This window comes from Mauremys mutica, chromosome 6 (assembly GCF_020497125.1).
Source record: "Mauremys mutica isolate MM-2020 ecotype Southern chromosome 6, ASM2049712v1, whole genome shotgun sequence".
In the NCBI taxonomy this organism is placed as follows: Eukaryota; Metazoa; Chordata; order Testudines; family Geoemydidae; genus Mauremys; species Mauremys mutica.
Genome location: NC_059077.1, coordinates 58846303 through 58869820, shown reverse-complemented (window position 1 = coordinate 58869820; position 23518 = coordinate 58846303). Strand labels below are relative to the sequence as shown.

The 23518-nt window shown below is 41.4% G+C and overlaps 2 protein-coding genes across 5 annotated transcripts in view; both read right to left on the bottom strand.

The window, feature by feature from the left end:
- Nucleotides 1–5261, bottom strand: part of LOC123373428 (endoplasmic reticulum aminopeptidase 2-like) — a 32298-nt gene extending 27037 nt beyond the window's left edge. The window contains exons 1-3 of the mRNA XM_045022481.1: nucleotides 5150–5261; nucleotides 3028–3697; nucleotides 309–447 (exon numbers count right to left, since the gene is read on the bottom strand). Of these exons, the coding sequence (XP_044878416.1) occupies nucleotides 309–447; nucleotides 3028–3548 (660 nt within the window). The 5' untranslated portion in view covers nucleotides 3549–3697; nucleotides 5150–5261. The remainder of the gene's footprint in view (nucleotides 1–308; nucleotides 448–3027; nucleotides 3698–5149) is intronic.
- Nucleotides 5262–7352: 2091 nt separating this feature from the next.
- Nucleotides 7353–23518, bottom strand: part of LOC123373429 (endoplasmic reticulum aminopeptidase 2-like) — a 47293-nt gene continuing 31127 nt past the window's right edge. For all 4 annotated transcript variants that reach the window (XM_045022486.1, XM_045022485.1, XM_045022483.1 and 1 more), the window contains 10 exons: nucleotides 20934–21002; nucleotides 19100–19278; nucleotides 18917–18996; nucleotides 16614–16797; nucleotides 14873–15029; nucleotides 14395–14579; nucleotides 13437–13601; nucleotides 12457–12597; nucleotides 10742–10823; nucleotides 7353–8924 (listed from right to left, as the gene is read on the bottom strand). In XM_045022486.1, the coding sequence (XP_044878421.1) occupies nucleotides 8778–8924; nucleotides 10742–10823; nucleotides 12457–12597; nucleotides 13437–13601; nucleotides 14395–14579; nucleotides 14873–15029; nucleotides 16614–16797; nucleotides 18917–18996; nucleotides 19100–19278; nucleotides 20934–21002 (1389 nt within the window). In that variant the 3' untranslated portion in view covers nucleotides 7353–8777. The remainder of the gene's footprint in view (nucleotides 8925–10741; nucleotides 10824–12456; nucleotides 12598–13436; nucleotides 13602–14394; nucleotides 14580–14872; nucleotides 15030–16613; nucleotides 16798–18916; nucleotides 18997–19099; nucleotides 19279–20933; nucleotides 21003–23518) is intronic.

Here is a 23518-nt window from a genome sequence, read left to right as displayed (position 1 = left end):
AATTTTTGACTAAAATATTTTAATGGAAAGGGTCTGCTTTCCTCAAAAAGTTTTGATATTTCTCATCAGAAAATTGGAAAACTGAAAACTATTAACAGTTTCAATCAGGGAGTTTTGTTTTTTGGATAAACATTTGATATTTTCTCCTGAAAATAGCAACAAAAACTTTTTTTTTCATTTTTATCTAAATTTTCAGCAGGAAAAAACATTTCCTGAACAGAACTTCAGTCAATCAAAAATAAGAATTAGAAACTGAACATTAAGAGCTGTTATCTGACTACATCATCAATCCTTTAACAAAATCATACCTTTGGCATGTTGGATAATGCAATGTGTTTTCTTTCTCTCCTTATCGTGATGGCAAAGTTGGCTTTGAAAGATGGTTCATCGAAGCATGGAAAAGCCATTCTTGCTGAGGTAGGCTCAAAATCTGTAGTAGCTATTATCCTGTGAGACATGACATACAGAAACAAATTCATCCAAGTTAAACATGAAATCAAGAATGACACTAATTTTGTATCTAGCCTGCAACAGGTTTAGACCTTGATAGCAAGTGTTATAAGAAGAGAGTTTCTAAACAGTGCTTGTATGCTTTTTTATTGGTTCAAATATGGCTCAAATACCAGTAAAAATTATAGATTTTCTTGAATGTTTTGGGATCTCTGCCCACTTTGTTCCAGTGTCAGTACCCAATTGCACATTATCACTTGAAATCCACTTGTTACCCAGAAGGAAAAATAATAGATGCTCGTGTGGTGGGGGGAAATGTATATTGCAGGCACCATGACTATTTTACAGAATTGACCAGCTGGTAGATGTAACTTTAAATAATTTAGAACTAAACTTCTTGATCAGGTTTGGTCACTCTGACAATCATAAGTGCTGATTCTTTGGTTGCCCCGGGCTGAAGCACCCACAGAAAAAAATAGTGGGTGCTCAGTACCCACCAGCCACCCACCGATCAGCTGTTTGGCGATGGGCAGGAGGTGCTGGGGGGAGGGGGCAGAGCATGGGCAGGGCAAGGTAGAGTGAGGGTGGAGCCTTGGGGCAGAGGAAGAGTGGAGCACTCACCTGGAAAAATGAAAGTCGGCCCCTGTGCTGACAACAGTTACATGATTACATTCAGTCGGGAATGCTCATCATCAGATTTGTGACTTGCTTTTATAAATTAACACCTTCAACTGAGGAGACCTTTGACACTGAATGAATGTGCTTTGTGACTCACAGATAAAGATAATAATTCTGGCACCCATACAAACTAAATCAAAGCACTTGTTTAAAAAGCACATGAATTGTGTTTTGTTGAAAAAGGATGGACCTGAGCGTGTGCTTACCTGTTTTGCTCAATAAGGGGTCTCAACAAGGGAGCCCCACAGGCAGGGTTTCTGAACCAAGGAGGCCTGTTGTAATAATGGGGTCTACAAATTTACCACAATTGTGAGAAGTGAGTGAAAGTTCATTAAATGTCATGATAACCATGATAGCCACCTCTACTGTTGTGGCTAAATTTTGACCACCACCTGGGATAGAAGACTTCTCCCCACAAGTCCTTTTCCTTCCCCACTTTTGCCTTCATCTAGTAAGAGTCTGGTTTAGCCAGCCTAGATTGTATATCTTGCAATGCTGCCTGTAAGCAAAAAGGCTGCTAAAAACAATGCCCCTGAATGGTGCTGGTACCTTCGGGTACAGGTCAGCCCCCCTCCTCCTGCCCCGGGACTTGGAACAGCAGCAGCGGCAAACCCCACTCTGCTGGCCACTGCCACCTTGGTGCACAGAGTGGGGTGCAGAATGAGTGCCTCCAGGAGTCGCAGCGCCTCTCACTGCTTGGCACAGCCTCTCACCGCGCAGAACACATGTATCGCAACCCCCCATTTGGGAAATGCTGATCTAAGCCATCAAATATAAGTGGGGCCCTCAACTTGGAATCAAAAGCTATACAAGTTACTACAAGACTTCTCAGCTATCGTTTTTATCCATCGCACTTCCATTGAATTTTTGCACAGGGAGGGCTTTCCCCATCACTCACAGATGACCACCTATTGCTCCCCAGCGTATAGTCCTTTGAGGCACCATATAACAGCTATCGTCCTTCCTCTGACCCAAGAGATCAGAACCAGACTCCCTTCAGAGCACAGCAGTAGCACTCCTAATTGGGCCAGCAGGGTTCCTGCTGAACAGAACAAGGCACACCATGCCCCAATCCCAAAAGAAGAAAAGAACCCCATACTGCTCTTTGTTCAGGGACCTAATTCCCCCAGACTGATTTTGCACAGATCCCACTGAGCTGCACGCCTTCTGCTTTTTAGTTAGCATTTTCATTGAAAGTTTCATACACAGAAAGTTGGGGCTAATCACTTTGCTTTCATATAAGTCACATCCCAGGAAAACATACAATTACCATTAACAGTGATATAAGGCAAAAATAAAACCTTGAGGTCAGGACATAAGCAGGGCCGGCTCCAGACCCCAGCGCGCCAAGCAGGTGCGTGGGGCGGCATTGTCCTGGCAGGGCGGCATTTGGCTCCGGCGGACCTTCCGCAGTCATGCCTGCGGGAGGTCCACCGGAGCCCCGGGACGAGCGGACCTGCCGCAGGCATGACTGCGGAGGGTCCCCTCTTCCCGCGGCTCCACTTGAGCTCCCGCAGACATGACTGCGGCGGGTGCGCTGGTCCCGCGGCTCGGACAGAGTTCCCGCAGGCATGCCTGCGGATGCTCCACCGGAGCCGCGGGACCACGCGACAGTCCGCAGGCACTTCTGCCCCCGCCGCGGGACCACGGAAGGGTGGCGCGAGCGGCGGAGCGCGCCGCCCTGCTTGGGGCGGCGGAATTTCTAGAGCCACCCCTGGGCATAAGTACCTATAAAACTTTATTCAGTGTAGCTGTAGCTGTGTCAGTCCCAAGATATTAGAGACTGAAGAAGAGCTCTGTGTGGCTTGAAAGTCTCTCTCTCACCAACAGATGTTGGTCCAATAAAAGATATTACCTCACCCCCTTGTCTCTCCAGAAAACTTCAAAGAGACTCCTTACCTTGTTTCACCAACACGAGTTTTGTAAGTACTTTTGTAAAATCCATCAAAGCCATCCGCCAGTCTTGCATGAAACTCTATGACAACCAGGAACCGCTGGCCAGCTGTTAATACTTCAGGAGCCTGCAGGGCAATTTGCTCATGTGCGGGATGTTCTAAAACTTGAAGCTGTTTAGGTTTACTGGACCCCAAGTCATCTTTGGGCAGAAGAACTGCACTGGTGATTTCAAGGCCTTTGCTGTGCAAGATGATAAAATTAGTATTCTCTCTCACAAAGATCTCTATCCGCTCCAGTCCAGTAAAATGTACAGAAGTAAGATTAGGGTGAACACAGAGGTCATATTGGATTGGGACTACCATATCAGGAAGCCTCATCTTATTCCAAGGAAATAGCTTGCCATTGGTAGGGGAAGTTACATTGTCTTTACCTGTTTGATGTTTAAATCCATAAATTCCCAGAGAATAAATGTGTAATAGCTGCAGCACTAATACCAATGAACATAATCTACAGAGACTAGCCATTGCAAATGCATGTATCGAAAGATCCTCTCTAGAACAAAAGAAAAAACTGTAGCTTCTTCTGGCTAAAACTTCCAGGTCTTGAAAATATTGTTTGCTTAGGATGCATCATGCACTGGCAGTAATGTAGTTTTCCATTAATGAAGTCTCATCTAGAGAAAAATAAAACAGGTGTCTTAACTGTAAGAAAAGTCAGAGCCTCGCTTGTTAAATCTTTAGTTGTAATAATCAAGCTTCCTGCATAAAACACAGACAATGAAGGCTCAGTTTACATGTATTTAAATGTTTAAAATGACAAGAGGTACTTGAAACTCTATGGGTGTATCTACATTGCAATAAAAAACCCGCCACTCATCAGGGTCAGCTGACTCAAGCTCAAGGGGCTCATCTGCAGGGCTATAAAATTGCAGTGTAAACGTTTGGGCTTAGGCTGGAGCATAGAGCTTGGCTTCCAGCCCAAACCTGAAAGTCTACCCTGTAATTGTATAGCCCCGCAGCCCAGACCCTGCAGGCCCAAGCCAGCTGACCCAGGCCAGCCACAGCTGTGACCCAGGCCTTTTATCACACTGTAGATGTACCCTATGTGGCTCAGACAATTGTTTTAAAATACAATAAAGCCCTATCCCCACAGAGACTATTCATGTGCTTGAAATTAAACATGTGCTTAAGTATCTTGCTGAATTGCAGCCTATATCAACATATAGAAATAAATATACTGTAGAGTTAATGTTTATATAAAAAAAAGATGTAGCAAGAAAAAATAATTATTCCCCAGTTTCCTTAAGCACCCTTGATACTTGCTTCATTGTCAGCTTTCCTAAAAATCTATACCTCACAGCAGGCACTGAAGGTCAGCAGACCTGGAAGAAAAATTTTGCATTTGTCTGAGATTATGATATTTGCAGGGGACAAGAGGAAGACTTCAACTCCCACATCTATTTCCTCTTAACCTGGAGACAGGACTTGTGGAATAAGGTACTCACAGCAATGTGTCATTTCTCACAGCAAGTCTTTATTTAGTGGAGTAATTTTAGCAGCTGCATTCTGGACAGCTATGCAGCTGCTAAAATGGTCATTGGTGCCTGTCTATGAGACTACCTCACTCTTCTTACCAAATCGTTTCCTTGTCCACTGTATCAAGGTTATTGCAGAGGTGTGAATGGGGCCCAATTTGCTCATGGGCAGAGGGCTCAAGCAAGGTTCTCTGCTCACTTAATTCATGTGGTTTAGAAGGCAAGCATCTGGACAGTGGAGCGCCCTCGTAAAAGTTTAGAAAGCTGCACAAGAGAATAGAGAGCTGTGCAAATAAACCTCCTAAAAGAAGAGTGTAATAAAAACTGCACATTAATTTTTTTAAATGATTAATTTATATTAGTTTAAGTAAAAGCAGGCCAAAAAGAAATATTAAAGCATTGAAAGTGGGATATTTCTCTGTGGTACATACACCGCGTTGTTTAAAAGATGGCTGACGACTGTATTGAAAATAATTAGGAACAGGAAAGCCATGACAGGTAATTTCTACTAACAGAGCTTCTTCGGCAAGTACAGAATGAATCCTCCTCCCCACGCACAGCCCCCACCCCCTTTCAGTGCTGCTCTCTTACATGATCCATGGCATGTTCCTGTCTGATCACATCTTTTCTGCAAAAAACAGCTTTAGTTTTTTTTAAAGCAAACACATGGAGACGTCTGTATATCACGATCTCCCATTTGCTTCTGCAGCCTTGAACTGTGCTGCTTTTATTTTCACTTTTGTTTTCACTCGGAGGCAGCCAACAGGGGGTTTCTGGAGTTTGTTCACCAAATACAGCTCATGATAATCATTTATCACACTAAGTCAAAGCAAGCTGCGTGCGCCCATCCTACTATATTGTGTGGTTTAATAGCACAGAATCCTTCACAATAACCAATGGTGCCCCAACTCTTTGAGTGGGACAGAAAGTTATAATACCAGAGTGAATCTATAATAAAGCCTATAGTGATAGCAGCCACCGATCATAGGCTTATGATAAAACAATCAAAAACAACCTTCCGTCATAACTGATTTACTGTTCCCATTTATTTCCAAGGAGTTTTCCAGTCTCTGTGGAAAACTAATCCAGATAATCGGAACCATTTGATCTGGGAAGCTGGTTTTCACATGTCACAAACAAGCAAGTATGTTTTTTTCTTTTTTGTCTATTAAGAAGTGTTATTGTCTGGCAGAGCTTTTATTTCAAGAATTCAGTAGCCCATAATGACGGACATGAAAATAAAGCAACTATTCTGCAATCAAAATTAACTCCCCAGTATTTCAAAGTCCAGCAGCTGCAAAGCAAAAAAAAACAAAAAAAACCATCAGACTGAATTTATTTATTTATTGAACAACAATGCAGTTGGCTCTTTACAAAAAGAAAGACACCTCCCTTGCCTCACGGATTTTCAGTCTAAAGACACAGTCCTAAAGGTTGCTGAGTTCTACAAAAACAAACAAAAAAGAAAAGCAAAAGTGCTATTGATCAACAAAGGGTGTTTACTCAGTCGCTATTCCAAAAGCCTTCTTCATAGCTCAGAGACAAATGCACACAACTCAGCACTGTGAGCCAACTCTTATGGCTGAGCTGAGTGTAATGTGAGGTAATATATGGCCAGGATATAAGGGTGCAATCTAGGGAATGCAAATGATGTGAATAGTGGGTATTTGAAAGAGTTTTCCAGGCACTCCTACTGCCAGACAGCAATAGTGGCTAGTAGTGGCAGCTATGGAACCAGTCACTGCCACAGAAATGCTTCCAAAGCTTCTCTCTCAGGTACAGGAGATCAGTTATAATTTATTGATATATGAGACACAGTTTTCAATGCACTGATCAGTGTGGCAGTCCCATATTTAGAACAGAAATGATCAGCACGGCAGCTGTCGTCAATGGGAATTTTGCTTAAGTGTCAAGCCCTAGAAATTCAAAGTTAAGGCTAATCCTTTGTCCTTAACTCATCCCACAATGTGTGTTTGAGGGAAAAAAAGCCCAACTCCAAATTAAAACTCCTGAGGGCCCAATCCTACATAGTGCTGAATGCTCACAACTTCCACTGAAATAAGGCAGGATTAAACCAAGAGATATTTTCTCAGGGCCTGCTCACAAGTCCCATTAGTTTTAACATAAGATAAAGAACAGTAAAATAGTAGACCTGAGACCAGGACCCATTCAGAAAATGCTGCTATATGAGAGTCCCAGGAGTCCCCAGCTCGCCCAGGGCAGGTTGAAAGTTGTGCTGCTATAGTGCTGTGTACTCCTCATGCTCCAGTGCCACACAGTGTGAAGTATAAGATATGTGCTGACAGAGTGTTCTGGAGTGTTAACTTAAGCCCCATGGAGAATCAAGACATGATCCTCTTTATCATAGACAACTGCAGATTCCCCATCCTCACAATCTACTACTACTCCTAATTTCCTCCATGAACACACATCCCAGTTCAGGACATAAGCCCAGATCCTCCAAAGTAAATAGGAGCCTAACTCCCATGGATTTCAATGAGAAATAGGCACCCAAATACCTTTGAGGATCTGGGCCACCCTCTCTGTTACCCAGTGTGCATGGCACAGCAGTATGACATGATTTGGAGTCACTCATTAAATCTTGGGCCTTGAAGCAGCGGCGGCTCCAGGCACCAGCGCTCCAAGCACATGCCTGGGGCGGCAAGTCGTGGGGGGCGCCCTGCCAGTCCCTGCAAGAGCGGCAGTCAGGCAGCCTTCGACGGCGTGCCTGTGGGAGGTCCGCCGGTCCCATGGATTCGGTGGCAATTCAGCAGCGGGTACACTGAAGGCGCAGGACTGGCGGACCTCCCACAGGCAAGCTGCTGAAACCGCGGGACCGGGGAACTCCCACAGGCAAGCCGCTGAAGGCTGCCTGACTGCCGTGCTTGGGGCGGCAGAAAAGCTAGAGCTGCCTGTCAAAGTCAGATTTAGGACTCACAATTTGTCAGGCCACTCTGTTTTATTAGCAAAGCACTCTGCTAGTACACCCAGATAATGTGTGAGTGCCATGCAAGGCTTAAGCTACTTTATTTATACAGATAAAAAGGGCATGAACTTAACAAAATAACAAAGGGAACAGAACTGGTAAGTTTACCTGAGGCTAGACACACATATCTTATTTCCTTATTAACTCTTAGGGATCTCCTTCTAAGGTCCCACCATTAGCTTAAGTGGACCCATTGTTCCACACCTTAATGTTTCTCTTCCTGACAACTTTATTTCAACATTCCTCATTCCTGCTTAAAGGAACATACAGCATTTCTTTAATCCATTCTACTTTTACAATCTAATTCATTCTACTTTCACAATGCCCCTGGTTGAAGGAAAGAGGGCCAACCAAGAGCCTTCAAAAAGGGTCCTAGATTTGCTTCCCTGAGATGTCAAGCTTAATGTTGGATTTTTTGTTACAATTTGTTTCGTGTCACAGTCTCCAATATTATCTAAACATACAGTAGTATTTTGTTCCAGTTTCTTAGCTAAATATTTATCCCACACCTGTGAAATATTTTGATCTCTTAAAAAAAAAATCCTTGATTTTGGATTTGCATAAGAGACATACAATTTCTATGCTAGAAGAATCTAAAAAGATAGCCTCACAATAAGCATATTTCTTTTTTAAATGAAATTAAGTTGTTTTCATCTATCATAACCCTTACACAGTATTTTGTCTTTGATAGAAGTTGTTTTATGTTTCTTAAGCTGCCAAAGGCAAAACCTGGGGAAAGCTGCTTTTTTTTAGGGAACAGAGGAAATCACTGACAAGACCAATAAGTAAGGCACACAGTGGCAGGGCTGGGTTCTATGCAGCTGTTAAGAAATTTAGTAGAAGGCCTAAGTTACATATGTATCCCACCCTGGAACTTCAAAGTTAATTTTACAAGGTTCCTGTGAAATCAAAAACGCACACACATGCACATACACATACACACACTCTTCCAAGTCTATAGCTACAGTCCTTCAATTGGCTTAAACACTTAAATATCCATAAAGACAAACACAAAACCAATGTAAACATGGCAGTCCAAATTTCATAAAAATAAATGATCAGATGTCAGGAAGGTTTCATTAAATGAACTGCATAATTCAACAAGACTGATGTTCAGCAAAGTACTGTAGCAATTATGCACCTGTTCAGAAGAAAAAAATCTAGTTTGATTTTAAATGTGTTATTTTAATGCACGGAGTAATACCGCACTCTTTCATCTGATCTCAAGCAGCTTTACTTAAGATTCTCTAATATCCATTTTGTTAATGTTACTAAATTTCTCTCCAGCCATTTTATATTCTTCTCAATATTCTCCACGGCAATCTGGGGTGCTCTCAGCTGTGACACTTCCTCCTTTACAGATTCAAAAAACAACTTCACCTATAAAAGATATCAATTAAAAAGGTTACGATCGGATCTGAAGAAAATGATGACAGTGACAGTTTTTACTTAGAAAAAGCTCACTATTACCATTGTGACATCTGTAAGTGTGACAGCCCCCACCTTGGCCAACAAACTAGGGACTGAAGGGGCGACCTCCAGAGCTACAAGCCTGAGCTGCAACACATTGGACTAAAGAATCAACGCTTTCTAGCTAGGGCTGTAACAAATACATATCTTCTGTGGATCTGGCACACGGGAGGACCTGTAACATACACTAACCAGTGGGTTACATAGGCACGCTACTTACAGAAAACTAAGTGATAAATCCCAGTCCCAGAAGTGTACAGCCTAAAAAAGAGCTCTAACATGATTCAGTGTATAGTGTTACTACCCTGGACCATAACCTCAATTTACATTGTGTTTTCTCTGAGACACACTGAACTTGTTATTAACAAGCACTACCATAATAAGCATTGTTAAGGACCAATGGAGAATGGGTCCCCATTGTGGTAGGCACTGCACAGACAGAGTAGCAGACAGCCCATGCCCCGAAAAGCTTAAAATCTAAATAGACGAGACAGGCACAGGGCAGAGTGAGGGTTAGAACACACAAGCAGAGCGAACAATGTGATGGCAGCAAACTTCATGTTAGTGACATGATTTTTTGGGGTGGTGGATTTACATAGGAGGGTATAAGCTAAATGGAAAGAAAAGGGAATGGAAGTGAGGACAGGGCAGGAGACAAGAGGGTAAGAAGGGCAGGTATGGAGTGAAGCTGAGGTGAAGAAGGAGGGAGATGATTGGAACAAACAGCCAATCAGTACAGGAGCAGAGGAAATGTAAAAAAGGTGTAGAAAGGTCTCTGAATGTCCCAAGGTTCCTGCTCTGGCTACTTCTGTAGCTGGCCCTACTGGCTAGAGTCTCTGGCTGGTTCCTCTCTGCAGTGTTTGCCAAAGTCTATATTTTGGAGGGATGGGGAGTGGGGAAAGAGGCACCACCTGGGGCCTAGTGCCAAGTGTGGTGCTGGAGATCACGCCAAAAGCCAAGCCTCTTTATGTTCATAAAGAGAACATAAAGAGCCACATTACACTGCTTGAACATTTCACATGATAGATATCCACATTCAAGACCCAACACTGTTCCCATTGATTTCAAAGGTGCAGGATCAGGCCAAAATGAAAGTGGGATGTATAGTTCTAGACAAATTCTAAAACTATTTGCAGTGGTGTTCGAGATTATTCCTTTAGGGCCTAATCTTGCAAAGTGCCGAGCGCCCGCAATTCCCACTGACTCACAAAACAGAACCTAACACTCAGAGATCGTTTTAGAGGACATGGTATGAGGCAAGCCTTGGATTGTAATAAAATTTTATATAGTTGAACACTAACATTTACACATTACAGTATATTTCATGGGCCGACTGGTGGGGTGGCTGAGCAGAAATAAAGCAGTTTTGATCAGCAGGTGTAAATGCCATAATTTAAAAAATGATTTCAATAAGCAAAACAAGCCTAATAAGTTTACTCAACCTGGGGTTCACTCAATACTTGGGCACACAGACTTCTCTTCCCATGAGCCCTTCTTATAGCTCTTCCCCCAGCATCCACAGGGAAGCTGGAGCTAGCCCCTTATTGTGCTTGGGACCAAAAGTCCCCGGCCTCTGTCAGAGATGCAGTCTCATGAGGCTTTACACTAAGTAGAGCATGCTGACATGTCGTAAGAATCCAAAAACTCAAAATGCAGCAAGAAGGAAATGATTTAAGTAACAACGAGAATGCAGACGACACCTGTTTTACTTTTGGCCTCAGACTAACCTCTTCCAGCTCTTGTTTTGAGGAAAACTGTGCTGTTGATCCAATTATAATCGTTCTGATTGAGAAGGACCCCAGAGGAAATCTGAGGAAAAGAAGAGAAAATTACAGACCTTATAAATGTATCTCCATGTAAAATGTTAGTAGCAATAAACGTGATCTATAGCAATACATATGAATATCAGTTCAGGCTAGTGGCCTGTAAATATTACTCTTCATTGCCACACAAGAGGCAGGTTCAATTTCTATTCTTGGTCTCTTGTGTCTATCAAGAACTGGAAGTGCTGAGTGCTTAGCCCCTGTGGGAGGATGTGCCTATTATTTCCGGTCTTTCCTGTAAATCCCCATTATAAGTGTCTGTTTCTCTGCTGTTAGGAGCTTTCCACAGTCTTCTCTCCAGGCCTTGGAGTGGTAGCAGTACTGCTCTGCAGCTACCTCCTTAGCATCAGGGCTAGTCAAAAAGCTGCTATGCCTGCACCTCACATTCATCAGTGGAGAGAGATGGCAAGTGGACTCTCACAGTCACACATCCAGAACCCCCTCCCCATGCTCAACCTAGACCTAGACCCAACCCCACCTGCACATTGTAATACAGCAACCACTACACAGCTACGCATGGAGTGTCTGGACTAGAGAAGTGTGAATAACTGAGATTTTGGTTTGCTGACCATTCAGATACATTTTTTAAAATTGATTTTGGGTCAAACCAAAAGTTTTTTTGAACTTTTGGTGAATTAAAAAGTTGAAAAGAATTATTTGAGTTGAATTGGACTCAAAACAAAAAATTGGACTCAAAACAAAATACTTTGTTTCAATTGTGAGACTTTTGGTGACATTTAAAAAAAAATTAAAGGACATTTCCGAACAAAAAGTTGTTTCAAACCAAAATATCCAAACATTTTGTTTCACAGATGTCAAAACAAAAAGTTTCATTTTTTTCTAAAACTTTTTGTTTGGTATTTTTCCATGTCAAAACAATTCTGCAAAACCAACAAGAATTCAAAGTTTTGGTGTTGCCAAATCTGCATTTTTCACCCAAAAAAAGTTTTATCTAAAAAATTTCTCCCAGCTCAAGGCTGAACCCATTGCACTCACTTGCATATTCTAACTACACCACCTCTGAAGAGGTTCTTGTTTATTCAGGGCTCTCCAGCCAGTGGGGAGAAGAGGCAGGCAGGACTGCCCTAAATGCCTGCTCTGTGGCTGCAGTGTGCACTCACTGCCTCAATAGCTTTTTTTAATTGTTCCCTCATACTTTCTGGAATAGTCTCTCTACAATGCAAGATTAGAGCACAACTCTTCATCTCATGCTTCCCTGAGTTTACTATAGTTCTTCTCTACCCAGTGTAAGTGATTCTGAGATTGAAAACTCAATTAAGAAGAGGAATTACAGATGCTTGCTCATCTTTATTATAGAATTTTTCAAAATCAAGAAAAAAATTCAGAAGTTAAAACTCAATATAACAGAGATAGTCAGCATTTATATAGCACTTTCCATTCAGAGATCTCAAGCTCTGTGCAAAGGTGGTTAAGTATTATCCTCCTTTTTCAGAGGGGAAACTGAATCACGGGGCAGTGACGTTCCTTGCCCAATGTAACACACTGAGTCAGCAGCAGAGCTGAGACTAGAATCTATCACTCTTGACTCTCAGTCCTATGGCCTAAACCTGCTGTTTCCAATAAAAACAAATCAGTTTCTGTCAGTTACAAATACTAACTTTTCTAGCAGTTTGCTCCAATTTTTCTTTACAAACTTCCATGCAAGATGTTGTCCAGCTGGATTTGTGCTGACACTATAAATAACTGATGACAGGTCTTGAGTCTTGATAATATGTCCCTCCATTGCAAGCTCCAGCAACCTAAAGCATCAAAAAACATCCCCAGGAAACCAAGAAAAGGCTAGGTTATATATTTATATATGGATACATGCTAGCAAGTTTTGAAAGATCAGGCCTCTAATGTGATCTCAGCCACAATAAAAAAAAATGAAGTATTTCTTGGTAACTTGCACTTACAGGAAATTGTTTTGCGTAACTTCTCTTTTTCAGTTTTATCTCAAGCATTATGAAATGCTTCAAAGGCTCATAGCTACTGGCTCCCTACAAGCTGACACTAGCTTTGAACACTTATTCCCTTGGATCAGTGGCTCAGAATAATAGGCCAGATGAAGACTGATTCCTCCTGTTCATTCTCTTAACTGTCATATTATCATGATGGAGATCAGGTATATAGGGAGGTAAAAACGACATATATCCAGTTTGTGGTTTTTCATAAGGGATTAATTTAAGGACAAATGGCTGCTATTATCTTCCTAAGAGATTTAGCATACCATGAGTCCTCTATTGTTTGCAGTGGTGTTGTAGCCATTTTGGTCCCAGGATATTAGAGAGATAAGGTGGGCAAGGTAATATCTTTTAGCGGACCAGTTACTGTTGGTGGAAACAAAATAAAAGTTTGTCCCTTTCACTGACAGAAATTGATTCAATAAAAAAATATTACCTCACCCACCTTTCCTCTCTGTCATGCTCAGAAATCAAGGTGTATACATTAAAAATAAGTAAAAACGTGTGTCAAGCAGCTACAACTTTCAGATGAGTAGGCTTTGTCTAGCTCATTTTGAGCTTCATGAGCACCAATTTAATGATACATTGAAAGAAGAGAATGTGAGTAAACAGTCACCCCATGTTACAATTCCTACCTTGTTAGTTTTGCATCATCTTTGCAGCTTGCCAAAGCTGAACGGATCTTTCCCTGTTCAGCACCAGACATGGACACTTTATATCTCTCCAAAAGAAAATTCCAGCCATCGGTGGTTTTAGATCCAACAGAATACACAGTCTCCAGGACATCAGAAGGAACGTTACTAAATAATCAAGAATATAAGAAACAGAGTTTTATTCAGATTTGTGATGTAGGGTTTTTAACGACTGAATGAAAGTCAGTTAAATGGCTGAAAAAGCAGGCCCTGATCTTACAATGGACTATACTGACACAGACCCTTCTCCTCTATGGAGTACACTTGAAATCAATGGAATTTTGCATGGATGCAGGGGTCTTCACTTGTAGATCCCAATGCAGGATCAGGGTCAGAGAGGGTCAAATTTTTTCAAAACAGGGACTATACTTTCCTTTATGTTTGTACAGCAATTTGCACAATGTGAGTGGTACTAGAAACAGATAAAAAAAATACTACTACTACTACTAATAATAATGATGAAGTGGGAAGAAAATATCAAACAGCTCAAGAGAACTTAGCCAGAAAGGGATTTTATGCTACTGTAATATAATGCCCTGGATGAGATGTCAACAATGGGGAACTGAGCCCAGAACCTCTGGATCTAAAACTGTGAGCTACTGCCTGAGCTAAGAACCTCTGGTCTATTAGCTCAAAGGCAGTACAGAATCCTAGACCTGTGTATGGTCCAGCCAGTAGACAGGCACGAGTAAGCATGGGTTACATGACAATATGGTGTATATAACACCTTTACTCTAGAACATAAGATTTTCTGTTACTTTCATTTCAGGAAACAACAGTTTCCTATTTAATTTACAATAAATTGCTTTTTCTCCAAATCTTATGTTGGCGAAGAACCTAAAAGTACGGTAAAAAAAACCCTAACCAAAAAAGAATATTAGGAAGAATACAAATTATTTACGTTAAATTTCCACCCGATTCCATCCACTTGCTGAAAAGCTCATTTGCCTTCTGGATACAGGGAGGATATTGCAGGTCACACACAAGCTCGAGGAGAGCAGAACGTAGCATTCTATCAGAGATGGAGCCCTCATCACTCCAGGTCTGCCTGTCAATCACCAGCTTAAAATGTTGCAGGATGTACCTCTGCAGAGAGAACATGGCACAGTTCATTTACAAGCAATGAAATCTGCCATCCTGAGCATATTCCAAAGTTCTAATAAAAGCAGTAAACTCTGCATTAAGAGCAGTGTTTCCATATGTGTATCAAAATATACATCATTATATTAATAGGAAACAGCTGTTCTAGTTACAAAGAAGGTGGAATCCATCTTTCAACTCTTCAGTGTCACCAAGAAGCGTCATCAAAACAAATACAGATTAAAGTTAATGAACAAATAAATGCATAAAACTACATGGTTAGATTTTTAACAGTGAACCTTGAGGCTTTCTGTGACATCGGAAATATTTCTTCTCTCCATCATGCGATAGATCCCTGCCAGGTAACCCAGGCCTTGCAGAAGTACTATGTTACTGGATTCATGTTGGAGATATTGCGTCAGATCAAGAGCTCTATCCAGTGACAGCCTTCCTGCACTGAGAAAGAGGTTGTTTGGAATAAGTTAATGTCTTTCTAATGATATATTAAGGGAAGGAAAGGAGTGGCAATGTTATTAATAGTATTTGTTGCCTAAAGAGCAACACAGATGTACAGAGTGCTTTACAAAGCACACACAGGTGTATTCCTGCCACAAGAACCTTAGGATCTAAGGGCTACATTGTGCTCATTGCAAGTGTATGTGCTGTTTACCTGGATGGAGCCAGGCCAGGGGGGAGAGAGAGAGAGCAAATACTGTTTGGACCTAGGAGTGGAGGGCACTGCCCTTCCAGCTGACTGAAAGAGTGGGGAGTATCTACACCGTGCAACAGCGGAAACTGTCTTTCACATGGGTTGGGCTGGCAGCACTCACCCTCCCACCCATGGGATCTGAAAAGTACAGGGTTTCCTCATGACCCACTGTGGGAATTATGCTAGTTGCGTTATTTCCTTGAGGGCTGGGAAGGAATTTTTCCCTCACTGCCGGAATGGTCAGGGTGGGAAAGGAGTGGGTAGGGTTTTCTTTCCTTGCGATGGGTCTGGGACAGGGGGTTAGGTTATGATGTTGCAGCATAGTACGTAAAACTTGTGGCAGACGTCCAGTGCAGGTACTCATTATGGAAGGATACAGTCATTGGATAAAGTGGATTGGAAAAGGATTTAAAAGAAAACACCCCTTAAGGAAGCCAAGGAAGGGGAATTTTCAGCTCCTATGTCTGGTATGGTAAGGAGCCAACCACCCTCCTTTTCTTATCCACTTAATCCTCATACGAGGGGAACGTGGCGGGGTCCCAGCAGCAAGATAGCTGGGATCAGGTTGGAAATTACGTGGGAGTGATTAAAGAAAGAATGATGACCTGCACCCTATAATGTATTGCCAAGTACTCCCAGACATTTTAAGTGAATAAAGCTGCGGCCTCATTTAACCACATCCATTGCCCCTTGCCCTTCTTCCAGCGTGGTATGACTACTGCTTATGCAAGGGCATAAAGAATGAATGTGCCAGAAGCCTCCCTCGCCTTGCACATCCCGCCATTCTTTGTTGCAATCCCTGTGGGCAGAAGAGCGTGGGACTACTCCTTCAGGGCACCTGCTGGGATGCAGATCACTTCAGGGAAGAGACAGAACCTCCTTGTACATTTGTTAACAGTATCCCCATTCCCAATGTTCCTTTCAGGCCTCCTTTCCCCATTTTATATCAGCTAAATTAAGGTCACCATGCATGACAGCCAAAGGGAAAGTCTTTTAGAAGGAGGTGGGAGACAGAAAAAAGTTTGCACAGATCTCACTTGAAAAAGAAGACAACAGAGCTGCTCTGTGTGGAGACATCCCCAACCTGTAGATGTGTGCCTTGTTAAATATCTAACTATTTTGTGCAATCAAAGGCAAGGGTTCAGCTACATTAATAACAATCAGAGGGTGGGTGATGAAGGAATTTAACTCAGAAAAAACAAATCCATCCCAGAATATTCAACTTGCAGGGAGGGAGATTCTTAAAATATCTGGCCCTTGAGGTCATAGGCAAAGTCCTGACAGCTGCAAATTGTGCCATAAGAATTTTTTTTTAAAAGAACAATTATTACCTGACTAGCTGAAATGCATTGTGGATCAGACTGGCTCGGTCCTTGTAGCTGAAAAGGGTGTGGTTCTGATTCAACAGTTTAATGATTGTGTCCCATCCATTCCCTTCGTAGTGCACAATGTAATAGCCATTCATGTCTACATTGAATTTTACCCAATTGACGTCTTCCTCCAGTTCTATGGTATCTGAGAGCAGAAAAAGTTACTGAAACAGTTAAATATTCTTAGTGACATTCTCTGATGTGACCAAAAATACTTCCAGGATATCTAAACTTCAGAAAGGTGATCTGAAATCCATGGAAAGATTGATGGTATTAATCCTCAGGCCCTTTTATTAGTCAGAATTAATAAGTAACTGTCCAGATCATAAACATAGTTGAGCCAATTAAATCTTAAAGCCAGACATTTTTAGTGTACGGTCATAGGTTATGTTTCTTGTTTCATAAATGTTTTCTATAATTTTTAATAGCTAATTTTAGCCAATTAAGTCTCTATTCTTGGAGACAGATGTAGATCCTTGCATTTCACCATGAATTCAGATTCCTGTACTGCTAGAGAGGTTGCACTAGTTAACAAGTTTTCAGGTCCAGAGTGCTTCGTTGATAGTAACGCATATGAAGAAATAAAGCAGAAAATAAAAATGTAGCTCCATGTTGATTAGTAAGTGGGACTGGTGGGAAATATTACATTTGGCTGGTTCTTCAATGACTTTGATTATTCTAAGTGCCTGTGACAGAGTGTAGGGTGCAAGCAGGTGAGCCTGCATTCTGATCACTCTGATATTAATTAGTTCCCCTAGAGAAAGCTGATGGGGTAATTAGTCAATCAGTTTGGCTGATGGAGCCAATTACCCCAGGAGCCCAGGGTTGATAAGAAGAGGCACAGGAAGGAAGTGCAAGGGTGAGAGGGAGAAACAGGATTAGCCGAGCCTAGCCACACAGAGATTCACAGTCAGGAGACCTGGTGGAGGGCCAAAAGCTAGGTCAGCATTTTAAACAGAATGTTGTATAGGGATTCTTGTGAAAAGGGCGGAGGGAACTTAAAATAAAAGGACACGGTGAAGGCAGTTTCTGCAGGGAGAAGGCAGGAAAGGAGCCACACCTCAGGACAGTGCCAACTTGCAGCACTTCTTCAAAGTGAAGTATTTACAACATTTAAACTGAGCATATATCCATAGTACCTAACCCTCATCTACTTAAAATATACTAATTGATGTGCCTTTGGTAAAGGTGCAATCAAACCATCATACAAAATGGCTTGTCCAGATCTCCAGCTCTTGCACAAAAGCCTGTGGGATGTGGCTCATGGAAAGTAAGTCTCTAAGAAATCCCCTCATGCATATTTACCCATATCCTTACATGAGGTGGTGAGGTTTGTGGAACAGGTCACAGAATCTACCCCTAAGGTGGATTGGCTGGAAGTCAAGTTCACACTCATGGAAACCCTTACGCTCTGCAGCCGCTCTGGCACCCAATCCTGACCACTTTATTGGAGCCACAATATCAAGGATTTCAACTTTCAGTCAGGCACTGTCCTTAAAGGGGAATTTCCATTGGAGAGATGGCACTACAGAAAAGATTTACCAGATCATCAAGACCTTGTATAACGGGACCTAGAAATTCTCACAAACTGTTCTATTGTGGTGGTAATTTTGTATCCTTGGGCACTTTTTATGTTTTAAAGTAACTGTAAGCACATCTGTTTTGTTTAGTAGACTAGAAGGTTTGGAAATTTTAAGATCTTCATTGTTGCTTTAAAGAAAAAAATTCTAAAATGATGCCTGTTCTAAAATGGTGGTCACAGAGGAACCCTGCAGTTTTCCCAACTGATCTACCACAATTTTAAATTAATAAAAATGTAGGCAACCATCACAGTGCTCTCCACTTCCCTATATTAATTCTTACACTGTGGGTTTTCTGTGCTCTGTGCCCCACTGCCTTCAATGGAAGTTCTGCTTCATTAAAGAATGGAGAACTTGGCAGTTTCATAGATACAGAGTAAATAATTATGACAAGACCTTTTCCGAAGGGAAAAATAAGTTTTAAAATGTCTAAAAGAGGCTTTACAGAAAAGCACACACAATCACCTTTTTAATCTTCATATTAAAGATTTTCTAGCAATATGAAAATGCAAGCAACTGCTATTAACAGGGATCCACTCTCCAGGAAGGTCCTGTATTTGTAACTATGCTGGGGTCAGGGATTTTTTTTTAAATGAGAATTAAGGGACTACAGTATAAAGCAGGAGCAGTATTAAGAAGGTATGTCTACAACACAAAACAGGACATTGACAAGTCAATCTATACCTGAGTGGTTCTTCAGTAAATGTCTTCCAATACTTTTGGAGTGGCTTGTGATGTATGTCAAGGGAACATGCCAGAGGAAGCTAAAAAGGAGAAGAGAACAGTAAAATGACACCAAAATGTCAATAGGGGTTCAAATATGTAAATCAAATTCTACAAGCATCATCAGCATGTGCCTGCACTTACCCAATCTGCATTGAGGCCCATTGAGGATCATGTGGGAAAATGCCTTTCAAGAAGCGTTCTTGTTTTATTTTAATTCTCTTCTGATTTTGTTCGACAGTAATCAATGGAATTCCTTTCTGGAGTGTCCATGTGTTCATTATCTCCGCGATATCAAAGTGTTCATCAACATAATAGCTATGCTGAAAAAAGTGCAAAACAGAAAGTTATTTACCCCAACATTATCTGTCACTTTCCAGAGTAGTATTTGATAATATCTGAAGTCAAAAAAGATCTTAGTCATTTGTTTTAAAATTACAGGCACATCCACAAAATATAAGGAAAAAAAGACAAATATTTTAGCAGTCTTCAGGAAAATATGTATTTAATTTCAAGATAAATACAGTGAGACTGATTCTCCTCTCTGTTACACAGGTGTACATCAGGAGTGACTCCTTTAATCTAAAACCAGTGTAAGCAAGGGGTTCACTCACTGCATCCTTATCACGAAGCTCTTTGATGGCCCATTGAAAAGGAAGAACAAATGTCTCTACCCAAGAAGCAATTGTACTAGAGATCAACCTGGGATAGACTGGGTCTCCAATGCTGCCAAGATGACAACTGGTTCTGTAGGCACAACAGAACAGTGCTAGGTCAATTTGAACACTCTGTTCTTCTAATTATACCCAAGCTTTATGCCTAACAGTGGAACAGCTGTTGGACCAGGTTCATCAGTACACTTCAGTTGCATTGTACCGCAAAGGTGATGCAAAACAGCTGTAAACCTGGATTAATTGGCCAAAGGAGCAGAGTAGCCACAGTGTATCAGTGAATCTGACCTAATGCATGTTAAAAACTGAGAGCCACATCGTCCTCCCTTCAGGGCTGGTGGCCCAGAGCCCGCTGCAGGTGTCACTAAGTTTCACGTGAATCCTGAAGAGGGACACCCTGACTTCTATAGCAGGTGCACTGCAATTATGTGGCAGCCCAATGACATCCCCTGCTCAAAGGCAGATTTGCTCCATCAGGGATGATGTTGGAGACACACCAAGAATGCAACGTCTACTCTTGATTTGAGCAAAGATGTGCTTCACCCACTCACAAGAAAAACTGGAGTGAAAGGTACAAACAGCAACTCCCCTGTACTCATACCCAAAGGTAACTGACTAAGTCAAGATAAATCTTTAAAAAAATACTCTAAATAAAAATGGTGAAAAGTATATTAGAATGTATTTATTTATTTGCATTTGTAATCATCTGAAATTCTATCAGTAACACAAGGGCACTTTTTTCACATGTGCACGCACACATGCACATGCACTCTGATCTGATAGTTTCTTTTTAAGTGGTTGATATTTTCTAGCCTGCTTTCACAAGTGATCACACCCATGTCAGGCTGTGTAATGATGTTCTATTACACTCACATTCCAAAGCCCTGGCTAAAGTCATTTGATGTGACGATATTTGACAGTGGAGCTCAGTGGGTCCTTTTAAATTGATTAGAAAGCCTTGTTTCCCTTCTGCAGTCTCATCCTTGTCTTTATTTCTTTGCCACTGCTGTTTTCCTTTTTTTCCCTGACAAATTTAAGTATCTGAAGTTGTTTATTTAATCAATTTTTTTTCCTCACAGAGATTGCCTCATGAAACACATATCCCATTTTTATAAGGGACACAGGTGAAAAGCAGATATACAATCTTACTCCATCCTACTTCAGCACAACCACAGTGTCAGTGAAGCGGACGCAGAAGTATCTGCTCAATAGAGATCTACATTAAGGGTTAAATTACAAGGATGCAACTGATTAGTTCTTTCTGCACTAGTCTAATAAAGAGAAAGCAGATAGCAATATGTACTCACTGCATTCTTAGCCACCTGACTTTTGCTGTAACAAAATTTACCAGAAGTAAAGTCCTCTTCTGAACATGTCTGTAAAAATACACATTTTCAAAACAGGATTAACAAGTCATACTGAAAATACCATTTACTATAGTCCTGATTTCTTATTTCAATGTTAGCAACTGTTATCCAGAAAGAGAAAAATCTCAGCCAGTTACCAACACTTAAAAGTCATTTATCCCTGAAGAAACATTCTAAAGCCTTTAGTAATACTTTGAGTCAAATTATCAAAACCTTCTGGTGAAATTGCCCCTGAAAAACATGAAATATGTCTCTCCAGTCATTGTCTGGTACAATCTGTCACAGCCAGAATTTGCCCTTTGTACAACTGCTGTTTAGATTAGTAAATCACCCTTTAAACTTGGTCCCACTCAAGTATTCACCCAACCACCAGCAACAGTCCCACCTGTGCAATTTTGATTTCTTTGATCTCTTGCCTAGAACTTTAGACACTATAACTCAGTGTTCAGACTGCCCATTTCCAGCTGCCTAGTCCTGATGTTAAGTAGCAGGCTGACTCCAATAGATTTTTATGGCTAAAGCTTCTTGATGTGAATAAACTTGACATTGCTCTTAATCATGTCTTTTAAAAAATGTTTAGAAGATACTGACTTGGTTTTTGGATGTAATATTTACAGACTTCACATATTTTATAGTAGACCATAACCAGTTTGCTGCTTCTTTTTTTAAATATGACCTGGGTGTGTTGTACAGCCCCTCAGAGTTCTCCTGGGACTCAGTGTTCTTCTGTTTGTACTGCACATGCCCTCACTTGTTTTCTACTTTCCATTAAGTGACTCACTGCTTGGCTAATAATACTCAACTCTATTATATCTGAGATGCTGACTTTTCCTGGTTTGTATGAATGTTGTTAGTTAGGTTGCAGAATGGAATATTGGGTAATTTTTTTCTCCTTGAACTTTGTATATCCAATAGATGATGCTTCATTGTTGGGTAACCTTATCTATGGGTTTGACCCCAGACAAATACTTTGTTCGATGCACTTCCCATTAATGAGTAGACAGTGAGAAAGCTGGGCTTTCACTGTGAAGTTGAGAGAACAAATAGATCCACGACATTGTACATATAACCACACAAACAGAAGCATTAGGAATAAAAAACTTCATTAAAATCAACGGAATTATACCAGGGATTGATCTGGCCACTGGACTAGATCCTTATCTCGTGAATATGGGCATAGCCCCACTGGATTTGATGAAGCTATGTTCATTTACAGCAGTTGAAGAACAGGCCCATTATCTTTTTGTCATTGGAAAAAGTGTACAAGATATTACCTTTATTCTATCAAATGGATTATTACGCTAAGGTTGATATTACCTTTGAGACCTAAAGACTGGACTAATGCAATGCTTTGTCTTCTGATCATTCCAACAAAGTCACATCATAAACTCAGCTGATGAACTGCCCTGCAGTAATCGTTTGTACCCATTGCTAATTCCTCCACATTTGAAATCATTCCTTGCACAATGGTAGTTACTACTATATCAAATGATGTATTGAGTTTATTATTGCTCTACTAGTCTTTCGGGTATCACCTCAACTCAGCTGAATCTATTTAATGAATTTTTTTGCTCCTAATGTTATAGTTCATATTGGTACATATACAGTGAAATGTGTCTATTTGTTCTTCCAACTCCACACTTATAGCCTAATCCCTCAAGGCACTGACTTTGACAGGAATTAGTCACACTCAGGCCTGGTCTACACTAAGCGTTTAAACCGGTTTTAGGAGCGTAAAACCGATTTAACGCCACACCTGTCCACACTGAGAGGCCCTTTATATCGATATAAAGGGCTCTTTAAACCGGTTTCTGTACTCCTCCCTAACGAGAGGAGTAGCGCTAGTATCGGAATTACCATATCGGATTAGGGTTAGTGTGGCCGCAGATCAACGGTATTGGCCTCCGGGTGGTATCACACAGTGCACCACTGACCGCTCTGGACAGCAATCTGAACTTGGATGCAGTGGCCAGGTAGACAGGAAAAGCCCCGCGAACTTTTGAATATTTCCTGTTTGCCCAGCGTGGAGCTCCGATCAGCACGGGTGGCGATGCAGTCCGAAATCAAAATAAAAAAAGAGCTCCAGCATGGACCATGCGGATGTGATCGCAGTAAGGGCAGGCAAATCTGTTCTATCAGCGCTCCGTTACAGAAGACAAAATTCAAAATCATTTTTTAAATATCTCCAGACAGACGCCATAGCAGGGACTCAGCGCACTGCTGCGTGACAAGCGTAACGGAAAGCCAAAGAATCAAATGAACGCTCATGGACTGGAGGACTCAAGCTATCTCACAGTTCCTGCAGTATCCGAAAAGCATTTGCATTCTTGGCTGAGCTCCAAATGCTTCTAGGGTCAAAAACAATGTCCACGGTGGGTCAGGGCATAGCTCGGCAATTTACGCACCCCCCCCCCAGAAGTGAAAGGGAAAACAATCCTCTCTTGACTCTTTTACATGTCACCCTATCTTTACTGAATGCTGCAGATAGACGCGATGCTGCAGCACTCAACACCAACATCCTTGCT